The sequence below is a fragment of the Diplotaxodon limnothrissa genome, linkage group LG7 (genome assembly GCF_057381915.1).
Source record: "Diplotaxodon limnothrissa isolate DT_005_m linkage group LG7, D_limnothrissa_male_GT1.1, whole genome shotgun sequence".
Lineage (NCBI taxonomy): Eukaryota > Metazoa > Chordata > Actinopteri > Cichliformes > Cichlidae > Diplotaxodon > Diplotaxodon limnothrissa.
This window is the reverse complement of record NC_140602.1, coordinates 62677323-62696283: the sequence shown is the minus strand read 5'-3', so window position 1 is coordinate 62696283 and position 18961 is coordinate 62677323. Positions and strand designations below refer to the sequence as shown.

Here is an 18961-nt window from a genome sequence, read left to right as displayed (position 1 = left end):
GGGCGACCGGAGAGAGGAACAAATGAGCGTTTTTTGGATTTTGTTTTTCTTCCAGAATTCAGAAAACAAACAAACCCAAATGCAGATTTTTTTCTTAGAATTCCGGAAAAAAGAATCCAAAAGACCTCCCAGTGGTCCTTATACTCGCTTTGATTTACAGACTACAGCAGTTTGCGAAACCCACAAGTTGCACCGCTGGGAGTGTAAGGGGTTAAATCACGTGTGTAGTAAACCTGTTACCTGAGTAGGACAAAGACACCGGGGCCGACATTCATTCACTCCATCCACGCAGTTCCTGCGTCCGCTCTGTTGCACGGTCGCCGTCACAGCGTTGAAAAGATGCTGCGAGGTGCCGTGTTTTACGGCAGCATCCTGCCTTTGTACCTTTTCCTCTGCGTCTGTTCTCTGCCGGTACACGACCACAGGACCGCCAAGCAGCTGCAGGTGAGTCAAAGCGTAAATGCACTTTTCAGAGATCCTTATGAATGGGAAAGTGTTCACATATGCAATGGTGAACAAACATCCAATAATACAGAAGTTGACATGAATAAATGAATTAAACATGTTAAAGTTACCTGATATTTCTAATGTGTGTGTGTGTTCAAAACTGTGCTGCATGTGTCGTCGCATCCACTCATTTTAGGGATGCTGCTGTAAGTTCCTTTGTTGTTCTGCATACCTTAATGTTTCTGCATGCGCTGCCCTTAAAGACATAAATGTTCTCACTGAAAGCTGTTGATGGTTGAACAGCTGAGATTTGTGAGATGTGAACTATCATGAGTTTCTGTCACAACTGACTCAGGGAACTATGATTTTCATAGTTATAGCATCTTCAGATTACCAGTGTGGTGTTTCTGTTTTGGAATAACACGGTCGGTCCTGTTTGTGAAGGATTAAAAAAAGAAAGAAAAAAAAGAAGAAGTTTTATTGTTGTTACTGTGTACTGTACCCTGGAGGGTGCCAGAGCTGCTTTCCGGTGAGTGAGAGTCAGATTATGCAGGCAGAGGCACGCACCTGGTAACTCCGGTGCAAACGCTACTTATTTGCTGACTCAGGGGAAAAACCGCAGATAACTACTTAAAGACAGAAACACGAGGTAAACAGGCAGTGTGCAGCAGAGTAACACCACCAAGACTTGTTTGTAAGCTTTAAGTGTCCACAGACAGGAACCCTGGCAAAAAGGACCCTGTGCAGCTGTCTGGCATTCCTATTTATTCCTTGAGTCCAGTGACTAATCATAATAGCTGAAGCAGACCTGCTGCTTGTGACAGATTCATGTTACTAACAAACAATCAGTCCCTGGCATTCTTTTGTGTGGGAGGCTTCCTTCTGGACTGTCAATGATGAATTAATCTGTTTATCTGCAGGTTAAGCAGCAGAACCATTAAGTCAAATACTAGCATTTTATACAAACCCTGTTACCCAGAAAAGGTGCTGTTGCTCATAACAGTCAAGGCAAAAGCTCAACTTTAAAAATAATGAAAAGTTTTTTTAAAGATGTTTTTTTTTAGTCACAGTTTATGAAAGTAGATTAATATACCAAAATCCACTTTAGTGATACTTATAATTGCAGTTTCTGTGTAGTTCCCTGACTATCCAACCTAACATCTTATGCTCTAATATTCTTTGTTATGATCATGTAAACACATTAGTTTACATGTGTTTGAGTCTGGTTAACGAAAAAAGGTCTTCATTCAAATGTATACAGTTACAGTTAAGTGCAAGTATTTTTGGAGACTGACACAATTGTTAAAAATCCACATTAAAATAGCAACCAACCATCAGCAATCATTGCTGTTAGTAAGTGTTTAGCTGCTTCAACACTGAAGAACATGTCTTCAGGTTTAGACAGAAAGACAAACTCTCCACATTATGTTCAAATCTTCTGTTTATGAGGAACATCTAATCAGAAGAAAACTGATTAAAGTGAAATAAAAGAATAAAAGTTTGAGACAGAATAGCTACACAAATGCCTTGTATACCGGTATATGATGTCTGAGAATAAAAATGAGGTAAAAGTTGAGCAGAATAGGTCATCTGAATCCTTCAAACATGTACTTTTTCACAATATGAAAACCTGGAGACGACAAAGACAGCTCTGTGGTTCATACTCCTCTAACAATGATGTAAAACGCAACACACAGGAAATCTCTGTGTTTTTAACTGCAGAAACTTAGCTTGTTCAGACGCGTCAGACCAGAGTGTGCATCTATAAAAACAAGCAATATTGTTGTCCATTTTATGCACTGCATAATCTTAAGTTGGCTGTACTATCACGTTGTTTTCACTCACATATTTTAAGAGGCAGTTTAAGTGGGATAATCATGCTGTTTGGCTTGTGGCCTTTGAAGCCATGTCTTGTTTGGGCCTCTTGACATGTTTTAGAGGTCTTTCACCAAAAAGTTCAGAAGATGTTAGAATGTTAGAAGCTGAAAGGACAAAAGAAAACAAGAAAACATAGTTTTAAATGTAAATTTAGCTTTAAACTTATGAATTAAATTAATTTTTTCCCTCCATTACTCTGTACTCTAGATTTATTTGAGATTTTCAAGTAACCTCGACCAGAACCGAAATGATTTGATTTGTTGACTGTTAAAAATGGACTTGTTAATTGTTTCCTTGGTGAGAGAGGTGCGCTATTTTGGTTAGTCAAAACAAGACATTTGAACACATCAATTTGGACTCTTGGAAAAAATAAGAAAAGCTTTTGCTGAGCTGGGTATACACTGGATGGAGCTTATAAAGTAGCTAAAACTAAGTCTAACTTCAAGAACTGAAAAAAGTTGCTCATTGTATTACAGTACCTCTCATTTTAGACACTTCTAGTATTTTTGCTACTCATGATAATATATCATCTGGATAATATATTATAATGGTATTTTGAATGCAAGACATAGAGAAGTAGTTTTATTTTGGTATTGAGCCAATCACAGACCCAAATACTTTCACTGCTGGAGACACTGTTTCTATAATCACACTTATGCACTTTTATCTGGAAACTGTTTTCAAATGAAATCACTCTGCCCTACATCCTCAATTATGGATGGGGACTTTTATCAAAGGAAATCGGCAGGGTCTGCGTGATACGCTCATAAATTTCCACCCTGAACAAAGGAGTTTGGGACCGATAAAATCTAATCAAAAAGCAAACTGTATGCCTGCTTGATTGTTTCCAAACGTCTGAGTTTTTCCCTGTCCACACATGGCCAAAAGAATGATCTAAAACAGTGTGGGATGAGGACAAAAGGTTAAAATCTGCTGAAGTTTGTTAAGGTCTATTTTACAAGAGCATCCAATATACAGACAACAGAGATTTGCAAGTACATGGGGGGGGAAATAAAAACAACAAATGACTGGTTTAATGACAGGCCCTGTGTAGTGAGCCAGGAAAGTCCAATAAAAAAAAAAACTATCCAAAAAAGCACGGATCACACAGGAGAAACAAGCACGATGGAGGCATGTGAGGGAAGTACGGAAGCGTAGAGCTGCCACCCAGGCAAAAGAAAAATACAAGTGTATCACGTTATAACGTGAAAGGTTTATTGTTCTAACAAGATACTTTTCCTGTTTGTACAATATACTTTTCACGTTTGAACAACATAATATCACGTTATTACAATATACATAATTATCACGTTCGTACAATATAGGATCACGTTCGTACAATATAAATATTATATTGTACGAACGTGATAATTATGTATATTGTAATAACGTGATATTATGTTGTTCAAACGTGAAAAGTATATTGTACAAACATGATAGTATATTGTACAAACAGGAAAAGTATCTTGTTAGAACAATAAACCTTTCACCTTATAACGTGATACACTTGTATTTTTCTTTTGCCTGGGTGGCAGCTCTACGCTTCCGTAGTGAAGTGCATCAAAAAATGAGGGAAAAGACATGCACTAAATAGACACCGGGGAGAGAGGGGTAATAGGGCAACAATCAGGTCAATCAGACAGAAATATGTAATAATCAAAATAGTTTTAAAATAATACAGGAAGTAACCTAAAAAGGATTTGAGAAAAAGGCAGACGCAGGCACACAGAAAGAACAGAAGAAAACACAAAGGACAGAGAAAACTAACCATTCATATTGGAAACCACAACACACAGAAACTGCAATGTTTTCAAAGGTTCCTATGGAAAAGCTGATATTATCTGGAGTATGATGGGGCTTGTTGACTGAAGGTTTACTGATAGATGTTTACCTTGGAGAAGCAGCCTCTCATCTCTATTCATGCTAATACCCTTCATCCTGCAAACATTCCCCACACTTAGCACAGTCAGCTCTCTGTGTGCAAAACACTTACAGCCTGCTGATATTCAGGACTTTTTGTAGTTAAATATTTACCCTGGAGAAATTTCTCCCACTATGTGCATCATTTATCTAAAGTTTGGCTACTTTTTATCTGCCAAGGGATATCTGTGGGATATCTCACAGCATGTGTTTAAAAGGGAGTTGAATCAAGTCCTGCTTGTTTTTTGTGTCACTGTAAAAATGATAATTCTCGCTAATGTTTAGATTACCACCCTTAACAACCTCCCATAAAACACCCCCGGTATTATAGTGCAGGTGACCTGATGTCATGACTGAAGAGGGAATTTCCAGACATCTGCTCACTGTGTGTGATGCAGCTTTTTGTAGCTTTGATGAACACATTTTCATCTGTGTGTGTGCACATTTTTTCTGTGTGCAGGTTCATACTTGCACATATACGTGTAGTTGCATGTTTGAACATCGTCCACAAAGAGTCCTCAGTGTAACCACCTATTAGATAAAACTATAATGCTCCTTTCTGCAGATGTTCCCAGCAGTACACATGGCTTGTATCTCAGGCACACTGATTTGGGAAGCAGGAATCACACTATCCTGTGCGGACATGTTGGCCCCATCGGCAGGATTCCCAAGCATACACAATGCTTTCTTTTAGTGGCATGTGACTCTGTGTTATGCCTTTTAAGCAAACCTGTACTCATTGCCAACATACTTACAGAACAAACTATAGTTTTGTCACTCAACTCATCCTAAATTGAACGATCTGCTAGCTCCGCATGGCTCTGGCTTCAGCATTGTTCAAACTGTTAAGCCTGGGGTGCCAAACTCATTTTAAGAGTTTAAAGCATTTTAAGCAGGCCGGACCAGTGAAAATCCCCTTTTTGTCAGTATAAAGAAGTTACATATTTAACTTTTTTTCTACATGATGAAGAAAAAGCTGCTGTGACAAGGAAAGAAACTGTGACCATGACTCTTTGGACTTAAATGTAAGAAATAAATGTGTAAAATTTCAGAAAAAGTTTTGGTTGCTCATTGTTTAGATTGTCCCGTTTGTTTGTTTTTTGTAGTTGTAAAAAACTGAAATTTCTATAGTAGAAAATAGAAAATAGAAACTTTTCAGTTTTTCACAAAATTACAGAGGTTTTATTAGTAGACACATAGCTAAGCATTTTTCTAATTTGCTGAAATTTGTGAAAACTGAAATTTCTTGGGTATTGAATGGAACAAAATAGGCTTTCTCGTCAAAGGGCATCTTTTGGGAAAAAAACAAAACTGTGGCCAACAACACTACACAACGATAGACTGATGTGCGAATAAGGCATGAGGTAAAAATGACTGAATTCCAAATAGGGGTAGTGAATCCTTATCTTCAGTTACTGATCACGTTACATTTTAGTATATTAGTAATGGAAGACATGATTGCAGTCTTCAACTGTTGTTCCACTTCCCACAGTTTCAGTGGATTGAACTACTGTAAAAAATTGCCTGTCAGATTAAAGTTATGATGTATGAACCTATAGCAGGAAAGCCCTAGCAGCCATTAATCTGTTAGCAAAGACAAACACAAATGCTATTTGTTGTGCAAAGCAAATAGGGACATTCTGATTTATAAGACAAAGGGTCAGTTTAAGAATTAAGTTCAGTCAACCTCCGTCATGTTAGTAAGTGCTCTCCACCCAGTGTAAGGTGGAATTAAATGGTCTCTATTTTATTGAATGGCCTTTATAAGTTTAAAATCAAATAGCACAATTAAAGCTTCAAAGTTTTTGAATGTATAGTAAACGGATTAAGACCTGACATTTGATGTTGATGATTAACAGCTTTGCTTGCTGTGAGTGAGCCTCAAAAACCAAAAACACCAAGGTCTTTTGTAAAGTAAAGGTCTAAAGCAGTGGCGGTGGTTCAGCACTGCTGAACAAAGCTGAACTGCTGTTCAATTCAAGATTCATACTTTTATACTTGGACTCTGCTAGAGTACCAAAAAGCAATATAGATCAATGTAGCTTCAGAATTGACAGGGAAAGTATGTGAGTCTATCTTTCCATCCATTTTCTAACTTAAGCAGAGAAGTCCATACCTCCCCATCCCCAGCCACGTCCTCCAGCTCTTCCGGGGTAGCACTGAGCCATTCCCAAGTCAGCTAAGACGTATTTCTCTCCAATGCATCCTATTACATCCTGGAACACCTCACCCAGGAGGCGTCCTTGTCAGATCCGCGAACCACTTCAACTGGCTCCTTGTTATGTGGAGAAACAGTAGCTCTCTGACTTAAGTCCTCACCCTGTCACTAAGAGAGAGGCCAGCCAAACTTCAGAGAAGGCTCATTTATGCAGCTTGCATCTGCAGTTTCATTCTTTCAGTCACTACCCACAGCTCACGACTATAGGTGAGCGCGGGGACAGATTGACTGGTATAGTAACAGCTTCTCTAAGTATCTGCAATTGATATAATCCACCTGCCAATCTCCCACTCTCTTCTCACCTTGCTTGTGAAATACATAAATTCCTCCACTTGAGGCAGGCACTCATCCCTGATCCGGAGTGAGCACTCCACCCTTTCACAGTTGAGGGACATGGCCTACACAGGGAGACGAGGAGCCGGATTTAAATGCAAGCATGTCAGAAGAAGTGAAAAAACAAGTGAAAACGTAAAACGAGCAGCATCTGCGAAATTTATAATTCTTGACTTGTTTGATCTGTTGCTCACCGCAAACAAGCACAAGCTGAAATGTTGGACTTTTAACTGTATTTTCATAAGTTTTGCAGCTTTTCCTACTGACAAAAACCTCCCTTATGGCCATTCATGCCACACAACGTAATTAAGCAATAAACAATTAACCTGTTGAACCCCAATGCTCCCGGTACTGGAGGCGTACAGTACATCCCATTAAACATCTGGTTTAATGGGATGTACTGTAAGATGTGTTTTTAAATATAGACATGTGTGGTATCCACAGAAACATCAGAATCTCAGCTAAAAGCTCACAAAGTAATTTCAACAACCACTAAACAGCTGAAACGACAAATGATTAAAAAGCAAGTAAGCGCAAGATGTAAACACAATGCGTGGATTCCCACCGTTCACCTGATATACATGGACATACCTTTGGTGCTGAAAGCAAACACCTCACAGAATGTCAAACTGCAGGTTTCATCACTCCGATCAAAATTTACTGAACCAGCAGCAAAAGTAGACCAAAAGTACACTTCACGTGAAAAACTGAATTGCCTCTTACTTTGACTTTCATCCTTTCATTAATAATAGCAATTTTCTGCCTTATTCGCAATTTTACACATTTATTTATTACATTTTATGTCCAGAGTCTTGCTGACAGATCTCTTTCCTTGTCACAGCAGCGTAAACTACACATGGCAGCATATTAGCACAGCTAACTGTCTTCTCAGTGAAAAACAGGCCACTCAGCAACTCTGAAACTGAACTGTACCAACAATCATAGGCTGGCCTGGGCCAACTTACATCCCTCACATCAGACAACAAAAACCAACACAAGTGAGCCAGCAGCTGACGTCAGCATGTAATGAAGGAGTGTGACAGACGCCCAGCGCAGCAACTTATGACACTTCAAACATCATATGGATAACTGAGCTGAAGCTCATACACTGATGCCCTTGGTGGCTGGAGCTCAGGAGGTTCATCTCGTAAGGCTGATGGTTTGATCTCTGGCTGCTCCAGTCTGCATTCCAAATATCCTTGAGAAAAATACTAACTACAAATTCCAAAAGGTTGATTCTGGACGTAACGTTTTCAGTTTGAGAAACGTTTCGTCACTCATCCAAGTGACTTCTTCAGTCTGAACTGACTGCAGGTTTCCCCAACCTTATAAACAGTACATTTGCATGTTGACTGAAACCAGCCCACTGAATGAACAATGGCCTGTGAGGTCAGTTCCTTGATCATTAATATGCAAATTGTCATGACTATTGATCAACAACCACTGATCAAAGCCAAAGACCATTGATCACTGATCAATGGCTCAATGGCTATGAGTACCATTCACAGAGAGTTGGGGAATTGGCTGCAATCACAGCATTTTAAGGCTATGTCCACACTAGCCCGAATAGATTTGAAAAAGGCGTTTTCGTCTCAAAACGCTCCGTGTCCACACTAGCGTTTTCAGTCGTTTTCACAGAGTTGTGCATCCACATTGAAACGGCCGAAAACGTTTACGTTGCAGTACTGCGCATGCTTGAAGCGCAGGAAGATTCGGCCTGCCTCATTTCTGTCTGCCGTTTATTTACTTTCCGGCTCTTTGAAATGTCGCAGCAAAATGTTGAGGAAAAGCACCGAGTTTTTTAAATGGACTAACAATGAGGTGTTGTTGTTGCTGCAAGTAACACAAAAGTACAAAGTGAGAATTAAAGAATTTCAAGAAAAGCTATCTGAAACATGTACAAACTGATATTAATCTTTAATAGTGCTGTCAAAATTGAGAGCAAACAAAACAACTGCTGTATAATGTCCTCAGCTATCTTTGTTTAATTGGTCACATGACTAAAATGCATCATCGTTTTCAGAAGTCTCCGTTTTCGCTGTCCACACTGCGACGCGAAAGCACCGTCTTCAAATGTATTCAAATGTATTTGTTTTCAAGAGCGTTTTCAAAACGCTGTGTTTTTCTTCGGGGAAAACGCTGTCTCAGTGTAGACGGGAGGCCAAAACGGAGAGAAAATGATGCGTTTTCAAACGAAAATGCATTAGTGTGGACGTAGCCTAAGATGGTGAAAGATGGACCCTTAGGCCCCCTCCTCGATTCAGAGATGGTATTTCCCTTTTCACGTAAATGGCCTCCTTGACTCTGCGCTCAAACCAGCGTTCCTCCCTGTCCAGGATGTTACATCCTCATCATTGAAAGTGTCCACTGGCCTGTAGGTGTAAATAGACTGCGGAGTCCTGGCTTGACGAGTTAGCTCTTCTGTGTTGTGCCATCAGCTTCGCCAGAGGTTGTTTGGTTTACTGATGTAAAAATCATGGCAATCCTCCTGGCACTTAACAGCGTACACTATGTTACTCTGTTTGTGTCAGGGGACTCGATCCTAGGGGGTGGACCAATTTTTGGTGCAGCATGTTTTGAGGTTTAAAAGCCACAGAGACCCGGTGTTTAGACTGTTCAACTGTAACAACTGTTCCGATACTCCTGACACATAAGGGATCACTAAGGGTTTTCACTTAGGCAGCAGTTGTCCTTCTCTCCTGGATCGGCTGGAGCTTTCTTTAGATGCCTTACCAGTTTTGACAAATGCCCAGCTGGGATAACCACATTTACTCAGGGCCTTCTGGATGTGATGTTCTTCTGCTTCCCTGGCTGCTGTGTCTGGGGATGGTGTTCGCTTTGTGTTGTAGCGTCCTGAGGACACCCAGTTTGTGCTCCAGTGGATGAGAGTTAGACCATAAATACTGATTCGTATGCGTAGGTTTCCGGTACACATGAACTTTTAACTGTCCCTCATTACTGATGGAAATCTCACAGTCTAAGAAGGCTAACCTGCCACTTTTCATATCTCCCCTGGTGAATTTGATCTGTTGGTCCACCGAGTTAATGCGATCCGTGAATTGTGGTACATCATGAGATTTGATTTTTTCCATCTTAAAATGCTGTATTTGCAGCCATTCCTCAACTCTCTGTGAATGGTACTCATAGCCATTTATCAATAGTCTTTGATCAGTGATCAATGGTCTATGGCTTTGATCAGTGGTTGTTGATCAATCAACCTTTTGGGATTTACTTACCTGGATGTTTGAGCATGCATTGAGACACTAACTCCAAATTGCACTCTGATGCATCTACTGGAGTATGAATATGTGTGAATGTTAGACAGGAAGCACTTAAGCATAGAAAGACGTGCTTGTATAATGGGTGAATGCACCCATCACAAAATGAAGCATTTTGTATAAAGAAGGTACTTTGAATTCTCCAGGAGGGTGTGAACGTTATGAACGTTATGTCATCAGCATCAGTATTTTGTGATGATTTACTTTCAAAGAAGTGTGTATGAAGTCAAAAGCCAAGGATAATCTGGAATTTACCAGTAGAAAGGTGGCAGAAATGGTACATAGCCAACATTACATCTTTATGTATCTATTAAAACTAAAAAGTACTCTGACTCTGTTTTCTTTCTCCCAGAGATGGAGCAACAGTCATGCCGGTCTGAAGAAGAGGCCAAGTCATGAACAGGACACACTAAATGAAGAGTACGATTTCAAGTCCCCAAATGACACAGATTTGTGGAATCGTCCTCGCTGTGGAGTCCCAGATTATCCTACCTTAACGCAGCTCAGCACGACATACAACAATGTGAAAAAGAGGAGGGACACCCTGAGTAGACAGCAGCGCAGGAAGCGATTTGCGCTCTATGGCAGGCGATGGGAGAAGACAGACTTAACTTACAAGTAAGAAACACTAAAAAGTCTCTAAATACAGTGACTTGTTTGTTTGTTTTGCTGATGAGTTACATGGCTGCCTATATGACCATAATTTGCAGGAGTGGAACGCAAAGCTGATGGTTTTAGTTTAGTATGGGGATCTAATGAAACAAATCTGTTTGTTTAGTTTCACATTAAGACTTTGTTTTTAGTTTTCATTTGTCAAAAGAACTGGCAGCTATCTTATAAATGGTGGAAGCACTGGAACGTTAAGCTTAGCAAATTTATTACATCACCAACCAGTATGAGGTTTATGCCATAACTGCCCTAAATGTACAGTATTGGCAATTACCATAATAACTTGTTATGTTTCTATAGAATAGAATAGAATAATCCTATAATTGTTCCACAAGGTGAAATTTGGGTGTAACAGCAGCAAGAAAGACACATATACAACAAACAGTACACAAGACAAAGAACAGAAACACACACAATTTTTACATATTTACATCAAAGACAAAGCACCTATAATGGTTTATCCACGAATAATCACAAGCTCTCTAATCAGAATAATATTTTTATTGCTAAGAAATGTATTTTATTGATGAATTTTCAAATTTACTGTTTGAAAAATGGGCCACAAACCAGTTCACTCTTAATATCACTCCCAAGTGCTGGTGGCCAACAAGGTGCTGGTGGCCAACAAGGTGCTGGTGGCCAAAGACAAACATAGAGGAAAGGAAGAAGGCATGTTATGAGGCAGCACAAGAGAAAGAAAGGCAGGAATGGAGTGTGGAGGTGAGAGTAGGGACTCTTAATGTAGGGACTGGTAAAAGAAGACAACTGAAGAGAAGGTAGGTCTTTTTATATAAGATACAGTTTCTTAAGCTATTCAATTTTTTGTTTAAACCTGAATTTACCTATGACAGCTCTTTGTAGTCTTAAAGAAGTGTGGTGCTTGTACAGATTTACTAGTGCCTGTGTTTGAGCAGGGTACCACTTCATAATTGCAAAATAAAGAACAAGGGTACTAATAAAAGGAACTTGAACTTGACGTACAAGTCATCAAAGTTGGGGGTGGTGGACTAACTACCAAGTTATTCCCCAGAAAAACATGCATGCCTTTAATTGGTATTGCTAACAGAAACAAAGCTCTACTCTATTGCCCAAATACACAAAACTGACACAGAAGGACCAAAAGCAGAAGCTTAGCAACAGAATTCACCACAGCCGATCCTTCTCACTGCCTAACCAGAATCAAAAGAAGCTCCTCCCTAGTCTTCAGGTGCTAGTTAAGCACTGAAACTCATAAGCCTGGAAAAAGCAACCAAAATGGCCTTGAATGTATTCCCAAGACCACTGCTTTAACCACTTTGGACACCACAATTAAAAATAAATAAATAAATAAAAACCCAACAGACTCCTAAGGGAATCCACTTAGGCCTACCAGGGACAGAACACCAGCAATCATATGCAAATCAAAAATAGACAGAGACGAGCCAAAGGCAGCGATGCTGATTAATACTATTGATCCACATGGATTTGGACCAGTTTCTTTCCAAGAGTTTAAGAAGTCTAGCATACCACATGCACATATATATTAAATTTATGTTAAAGCTTGATAAAACATGATATTAATGTGTTTGTGCCAACCAGGATCATACGTTTTCCCTGGCAGATGAGTGAGGACAAAGTGCGGAGTGTTTTCCAGAAGGCGTTTGGTGTGTGGGGTGCTGTTACTCCTCTCAGGTTCAGTGAAGTAACCAGTGAGAATGCTGACATCATCATTGATTTCAACAGGTGAGAAATGTCCACCAGTGAGCAACACAACACTGGCATTTAAGAATAAAAATTCAGCTAAACTGAGACATTGATTTACCTAAGACAACAACCCGAGGACAGTTTGCTTTTTCACTCATTTATTCAACAAAAATATTGACAGGAATAAAAAATAAATACAGAGCAATCCTCGAAACCATTCCAGATCCCCCCAGTTGCAAGATACTAAATGCTTTCTTGCATGCTTTACCTATTTCAAATCCACTTGCAAATTTTCAGTGAGTTTCAAATCTGAGCTTTGACTAGGGCATTTCATGAACCTCAACTTCAACTTTTCTAACTTTTCCCTGATGTAATGGCTTGTGTGATTAGGTACGATTATCCTGTTCAAGCTCAGCTTCAGATTTTTTTGATATATACTGTCAATAATGTGAAGATGGAAGACGAGATACAGCAGAAATAAAGCTGTGATAAAGGAACTCTGTGATTTGTTGTTTCTTGGCCAAATTCTAGATGAGCCATCTTAAGCATGTGTGTCGAATGAAGCAGCTCCAAGTATTCAGATTTAAATATTTGTATAGATGAAATCTTGACCATTAACAATGTGTACAGTAATCACACATGATGTGTTTGCACTTTTCTTCATGTTCTAGCCCTTTAAAACCCCCAAATCGTAATCAGCATTAAGCAGTTTCAGAATTGCGATAAACAACAAAACTAGTGCATCACTATTTAGATATCAAATCACTTAAACTCTGGCCTGCCCAGATGTAGCTGTGGTGTGGAGCGGTGAGCACACATGCTAGTCTAAGCAGACAGTAGACACAGGCACACCTCCAGAGCAACTGCAAGGTAAGAAGCTAGCTGGTACAATTCAACAAAAAGCAAGAAACTAAGTAACCTATGTTTTTACCAAAAGTTCATTTGCCTTAAGATTTTTTAAAATCATACTTCCTAAACAAATGCTGACATGTTCAGGCAGAGGCTTAGCAAGAGGGTTTTCTTTATTTTATCCCTCAAAAATTTCAAAAATGACAAAATTCAAAAACATAATTAGCAGGCCCATAAAAGAGGTCAACTAAATATAAATCTACAAAAAGTAATTTCCAGAAACTTAAGTTGTATCTCACTTTGTTTGTTTAACTCACAAACTGGCCTAATTATAAAGAGGGTAGCTTTTATAATGGTTTGGCCAAACTATTTACACACAATAGGGGGAAAACAAAAATACACACTAATATTAACTAAGCACAGAATAACCCAAGTAAACCTAAAACACCCCTGCTCCTGGTAAGCCCATGGTTGGTCCTGCTGAGCAGGCATTTTGTTCCCAGAGTCCTCAGCCACGCCTTTTGCCCAGACAGGAAACAGCCATCGCCCAAACCCAGGTAACTCAAAGAAAGAAACATAATTAATATAACAAAACATTTTTAGAAAAACCCCACAATGCCACTATGTGTGCGCCTCATAATATCAGTGTTAGGTTTAAATAAAATGATTAATGAATTATATTAATGAAGAAAACTGCAAAACAAACTAATAAAGTGAACAAATGGACTGATTTACCCATGTGTGGCTGATGCCATCACATTCACAAAGGGTTAAAATGGGAATGTCTATAATTTGGATTTTAATTGCAGGACATTTTATTAAAGCAATTTATCAAGAGCAAAGCATCAATTAATAACAATCACGAAATAATATTGAAATTGGCAGAATTATACTTTTCTAATTAACCAACTCTGAGCTAATGCTGACCTTGTTTTAATCCTTGTGAGGGAGGAGGTTAGGGGGAATGAGCGTGCCTTGAGCACTGATGCCCTTATCTCTTCCATGTAGGTATGACCCATTAGGAGACACATCAACGGGAAACAAGTTAAATCCAAATCCTTTTGAATTAATATTCTAACATGGTAAAAAGGAGCAGAGAAAAAGCCAAAATAAATACAAAAACAGTTTGCAGGTTCACAGTCCAGCAGTCGATCCCTCTGGGGTCTCTGCTGGAATCTTCAACATCTTAGGTCCGATCTTCTGAACTGCTCATCATGCAGAAGACAAAGGGAAGAACCCTGTATCACTTTTTCACCTCACCCCTCTCTCTGACTTTTCCAGATATATTATTTAAAGCAACTTTAAAAATCACTTCATTATTTTTCTTTTCTATGCAGTACTTAATTTGTCAATAATTCCAGCACATATGAATGTTCAGTCACACATGAATATGCTTCATTTCATGCCTTATTTAAGTTATGGTATTTCTCTTCAATTACATTTCTCTTACTTTATCTTATTCAGAATCATGTATTATTATGGGTTGGCAGCACATTTCTTATCTTTCACGTTTTTCCAGACACACATAAATCTTAGGCATTTTCCAAACACACACAGACACTAAGCTGCCAAGGTCAAACCTGGATCATGTCTGTGCAGACACAATCTGGACATTAGAATAGTTTTCATTAATCAAACTTATATATGGATTATATCTTTAGTTAGGAATAAAGATGATTTACTATTAGCAAATACGGATAAGGTCTGTTATAGCACTCTTTATCAGTTCAAACATAAAAGACCTTTTACTCTCTGGCACTAGCACCAATGGTGAACAATGGGCTGTGAGGTCAGTTTCTGGATCATAGTCCAGTGTTTGCCAGTGGTGCTGGTTTCAGTCATTATTTAAATGTACAGTTTAAAAGGTTGGGGAAACCTGCAGTCAGCTGAGACTAGATGTCACTTGGATGAGGGATGAAACATTTCTCCAACCAAAAACGCTACGCCCAGATGAACAGAATCAACTTTTTTTTAAAGACCCAGGCACAAATCTTAGGCATGACTCCTGCTGTCATAGTAAACCAGGAAACACTAAACCAGATGTCTCCCAGCCAAGACTGAGAGAGGATTATGGAACAAATGCAACATAGGACTTGTTTGGTGGGATTTTTAATAGCATGCCTCTGGCTACATATTGTATCAAATCAGAAGAGTCATTTGGCATCAGATTCATGATACTTACAATGTCATAACAGCTCTCTTCTTTTTCAGCGTCCTGCCACACTTCACTTTGTCAGCAATTCAAGTTCTAACTTGTGTACATGTTACTTTCATGAGTCATTTTTAGAACTACTGCTATATTGTGTTTAATATTATGTACTCAGTTAAAATCTATCACGCGACCATTTTTGTATAACATACTTTGTACACATTAAAATAGGCTAGCCACTAGTTTACTGGGTGCAGCGTAGAATTGCATCATGTGCCTAATATGTAGCTTATTGACATACTTTAATGTCAAAGCATGTCCTACATAGTTTTCTTACAGAAACGTTGGTCCACTGAAATTTCAACTAGTCAACAAGTCCACATAAAGAGTCGTTTGACCATTGTATCATTTCTTCTAGCTAAATAATGCAATCCAAGTATAATTCTACAAGCAGACATTCCCTTTAACAGCTATTCACTTTTTTGGCATATTTAATTATACCAGTCATGTCCTACTGTAAAAGTAAGATAAATATTTAATTTTGTTCTTACACATGTCTTCATGCCTCGCAGTCCTGAACATGATGACTCAATAACTGAAACCAGTCCATTTAGCATTTACCAATATCACTAAAAGCAAACTAATTTAGGACACAAGCAGTTCTCATTATTACCATATGACAACAAAATGAACCTTTTCAGGGATTGGCAATGCATTAAATGTTGTGCTTCAAAATATTTTTGTGGATGAGCACTGCCGTTCAGCAGTTGGGTGAACCCTAACCATTAAAAATGAATGCCTAACCCTGACCCTAAACCTAACCATAACCTGATTGTAACCCTGACACTAAAACCACATTTTGAGCCTCAAAAAGGCCTTCAAACTGGTGAGGACCGGTGAGTGTGTCCTCACAAGTGACTGTTGGTTCTCACAAGTATAGTAGAATGCACACACACACACACACACACACACACACACACACACACACACACACACACACACACACACACACACACACACACACAGGAAGATTGTTGATTTATGTATCTGCACAACACTGCCAATTAGATGTGTATAAGGGTCACTGAATGATGTGTATTATTTAGAACTAATACTCAGAATTAAGAGTTACACTGTACTCAATTTGCAACATGCTTAGCATAGAGAAAGAGCATCAAAAGAATGATATGTGGTAGGTTTACCTCGTCCTCTAAAAGAAGTAATTGTGTAGGTACTGGCATGGGGACAACTTACCATTCGATGGTCCAGGAGGAATCCTTGCTCACGCCTATTTCCCCCAGACACAGAGAGAGGGAGAAGTCCACTTTGACTACGATGAGCACTGGACAGTGGGCAATAATGCTGGTAAGTACATTTGAAAAGCTTTGAGCTGATTGGAACCAAAAATAACTACTCTCAGTTTGACTGCCCTCCTCTGTTTGCTTTTTTAGGCACAGACCTCCTCCAAGTGGCAGCTCATGAGTTTGGCCACGTTTTGGGCCTGCAGCACTCCCTTGAGCCCGATGCTGTGATGTGCCCATTCTATAGTGACGCTTACCCTCTGCAGCTGAGTGAGGATGACAAAAGGGGCATTCAGTATCTGTACGGATCCCCTCGGCATGCGCCACCTGTGATGACAGAGACCAATGAGATTGAGACTGAACTGGTGAGGCCCTTGAAAATACATGTATTTACTTAGAAAAATATAAGCCATTCTGTATTTTGCTGCTTTGCATGATAGTTCATAGACAAAAATATTCAGACTAAGTTTGTTGCTGTGTTCCAGCCAAATGCTTGCAAAACAAACTTTGATGCTGTATCCATGATCAGGGGAGAGCTCTTCTTCTTTAAGTCTCAATATATTTGGCGAATACGTGATGGGCAGCTACAAGCTGGCTATCCAGCTTTATCATCACGCCACTGGAAAGGAATTCCAGAACACATTGATGCTGCGTTTGAAGACAAGTCTGGCAACATCTGGTTCTTCCAAGGTACAGACGCGAACTAGACAGTTTTTTTCTGGGGGACACATTAAACAAGTATTTTCCACAAAATATCCTTTGTTCCTCAAAACTAGTCAAGCAAAAGTGATTTTGATAACTTTAATGATATGTAGGGATTGCTAATTAGGAAGCTGAAAGTTAAAGTTGTTAGGCAGTCAGAATGTAAAGAAAACAGCTATCAATGACTTTGCCAATGTAGTTTACCTTAAAGGAAGATAGAGATGGACTGTAAAATTCTTAACTGCCACGTGGAAGTTAAAATAGTGAGTGAAAGGGAGTGAAGTCTTTATAAAATGTGTGTCTGGTGAGTTCAGTTAAGGGAGAAAGAAACTCAGGAGCCAATCAGTGATGAGAAAGTGAAGAGAGGAAATGAGGTAAATCTGGGGAAACGTGGGAACATGAGGAAAAAGGTTAAATAAAATAATAATCTTCACAGTGACACACGAGTTTATGGTAGAAATATGTAGCCTTGAATGTTGTTGTTACATGGTTGTTCTTTTTACAAGGATGTGCTTTACATGTATTCAGCTGGGATGATTTCTAGAAACAACATCCTGGTGACTTATTAATTGTAATTAATTAATTATATTAATTAATTTTAATTATTACTTATCAGGTGACAGCTACTGGGTTTTTGATGCTGAAAGGAAGATAACAGGGCCAGATTCAGTGAGACGGCTGGGTCTTCCTGTAACAGACATTGAAGCAGCTTTGAAGTGGGAAGAGGACCATACTGAGAAAGTCTACTTCTTCAAGTCGAGTTACTACTGGTCCTTCAATATTCAGGATAATCGAATTAATGACTTACACCCTCGCAGCATTTACGAGTGGAGGGGAATGCCCAGCCACATCGATGGAGCCTTTTTGGACAGATATGGTGAGGAGTGTAATCTCTGCCTCTGACTTAGTGACTTGTACGTCTAGAGAAAGTTTTAACATGTACGTCTGGAGTTCACTGTTGCATTCTTTTGCCCTTTGACAGGCTATGCCAATTTCCTGAGTGGATTGCACTACTGGAAGTTTGACCCTGTGGCACTGAAGGTACTGGAAGGCTACCCCCGGAGCATCGGCATGGATTTCTTTGGCTGCTCTGCCTCTCTGTCCAAATAAGTTACATCTGCATTACTTTTACAGATCATTTTTTCTGTTAAATTTCCCATACAAAACACTCAAGATGTTTTGGCTATATTCAATCTGATAGATTTCATGAATTTGACTCTAAAGGAAGTGTCTTTATTTGCCTTTTGCAGAGCCAGAAATGTTTCTGTCAGTGTCAGAATACAATCTGGAGAAAGCTAGTTAAAATTGTTAGTGTCAGTTCAATAAAAACTTCAGATCCAAGCTTATATCCCCCCATCTCAGCTGACTGCAGGCTTCCCCAACCTTATAAACAGTACGTTTGCATAATGACTAAAACTGGCACCAGTGGCTAACAATGGGCTGTGAGGTCAGTTTCATGGTCATTATTATGCAAATTGGCATGATGTTTTGGGAAAATGCATCTCAGCTGTTCCGATACTCGTGACACATAAGG

At 39.2% G+C, this 18961-nt stretch overlaps 1 protein-coding gene across 1 annotated transcript; it reads left to right on the top strand.

Annotated features, from left to right (window-relative positions):
- Nucleotides 1-339: 339 nt before the first annotated feature.
- LOC146629487 (stromelysin-3-like) lies at nt 340-18537 on the top strand. Its single transcript, XM_085358637.1, has 8 exons — nt 340-444; nt 10427-10692; nt 12322-12465; nt 16656-16789; nt 16876-17090; nt 17211-17415; nt 18044-18304; nt 18410-18537. The coding sequence occupies exons 1-8, from the start codon at nt 340-342 to the stop codon at nt 18535-18537; spliced, it is 1458 nt and encodes a 485-aa protein (XP_085214763.1).
- The last annotated feature ends 424 nt before the right edge of the window (nt 18538-18961 follow it).

Bases quoted from the DNA above. Each gene is read 5' to 3' on its own strand.
- LOC146629487 (XM_085358637.1), top strand. From the start codon at position 340: ATGCTGCGAGGTGCCGTGTTTTACGGCAGCATCCTGCCTTTGTACCTT. The intron at 16,790-16,875 runs GTAAGTACATTT...TTGCTTTTTTAG, and splicing joins GACAGTGGGCAATAATGCTG to GCACAGACCTCCTCCAAGTG. The intron at 17,091-17,210 runs GTGAGGCCCTTG...GCTGTGTTCCAG, and splicing joins ATGAGATTGAGACTGAACTG to CCAAATGCTTGCAAAACAAA.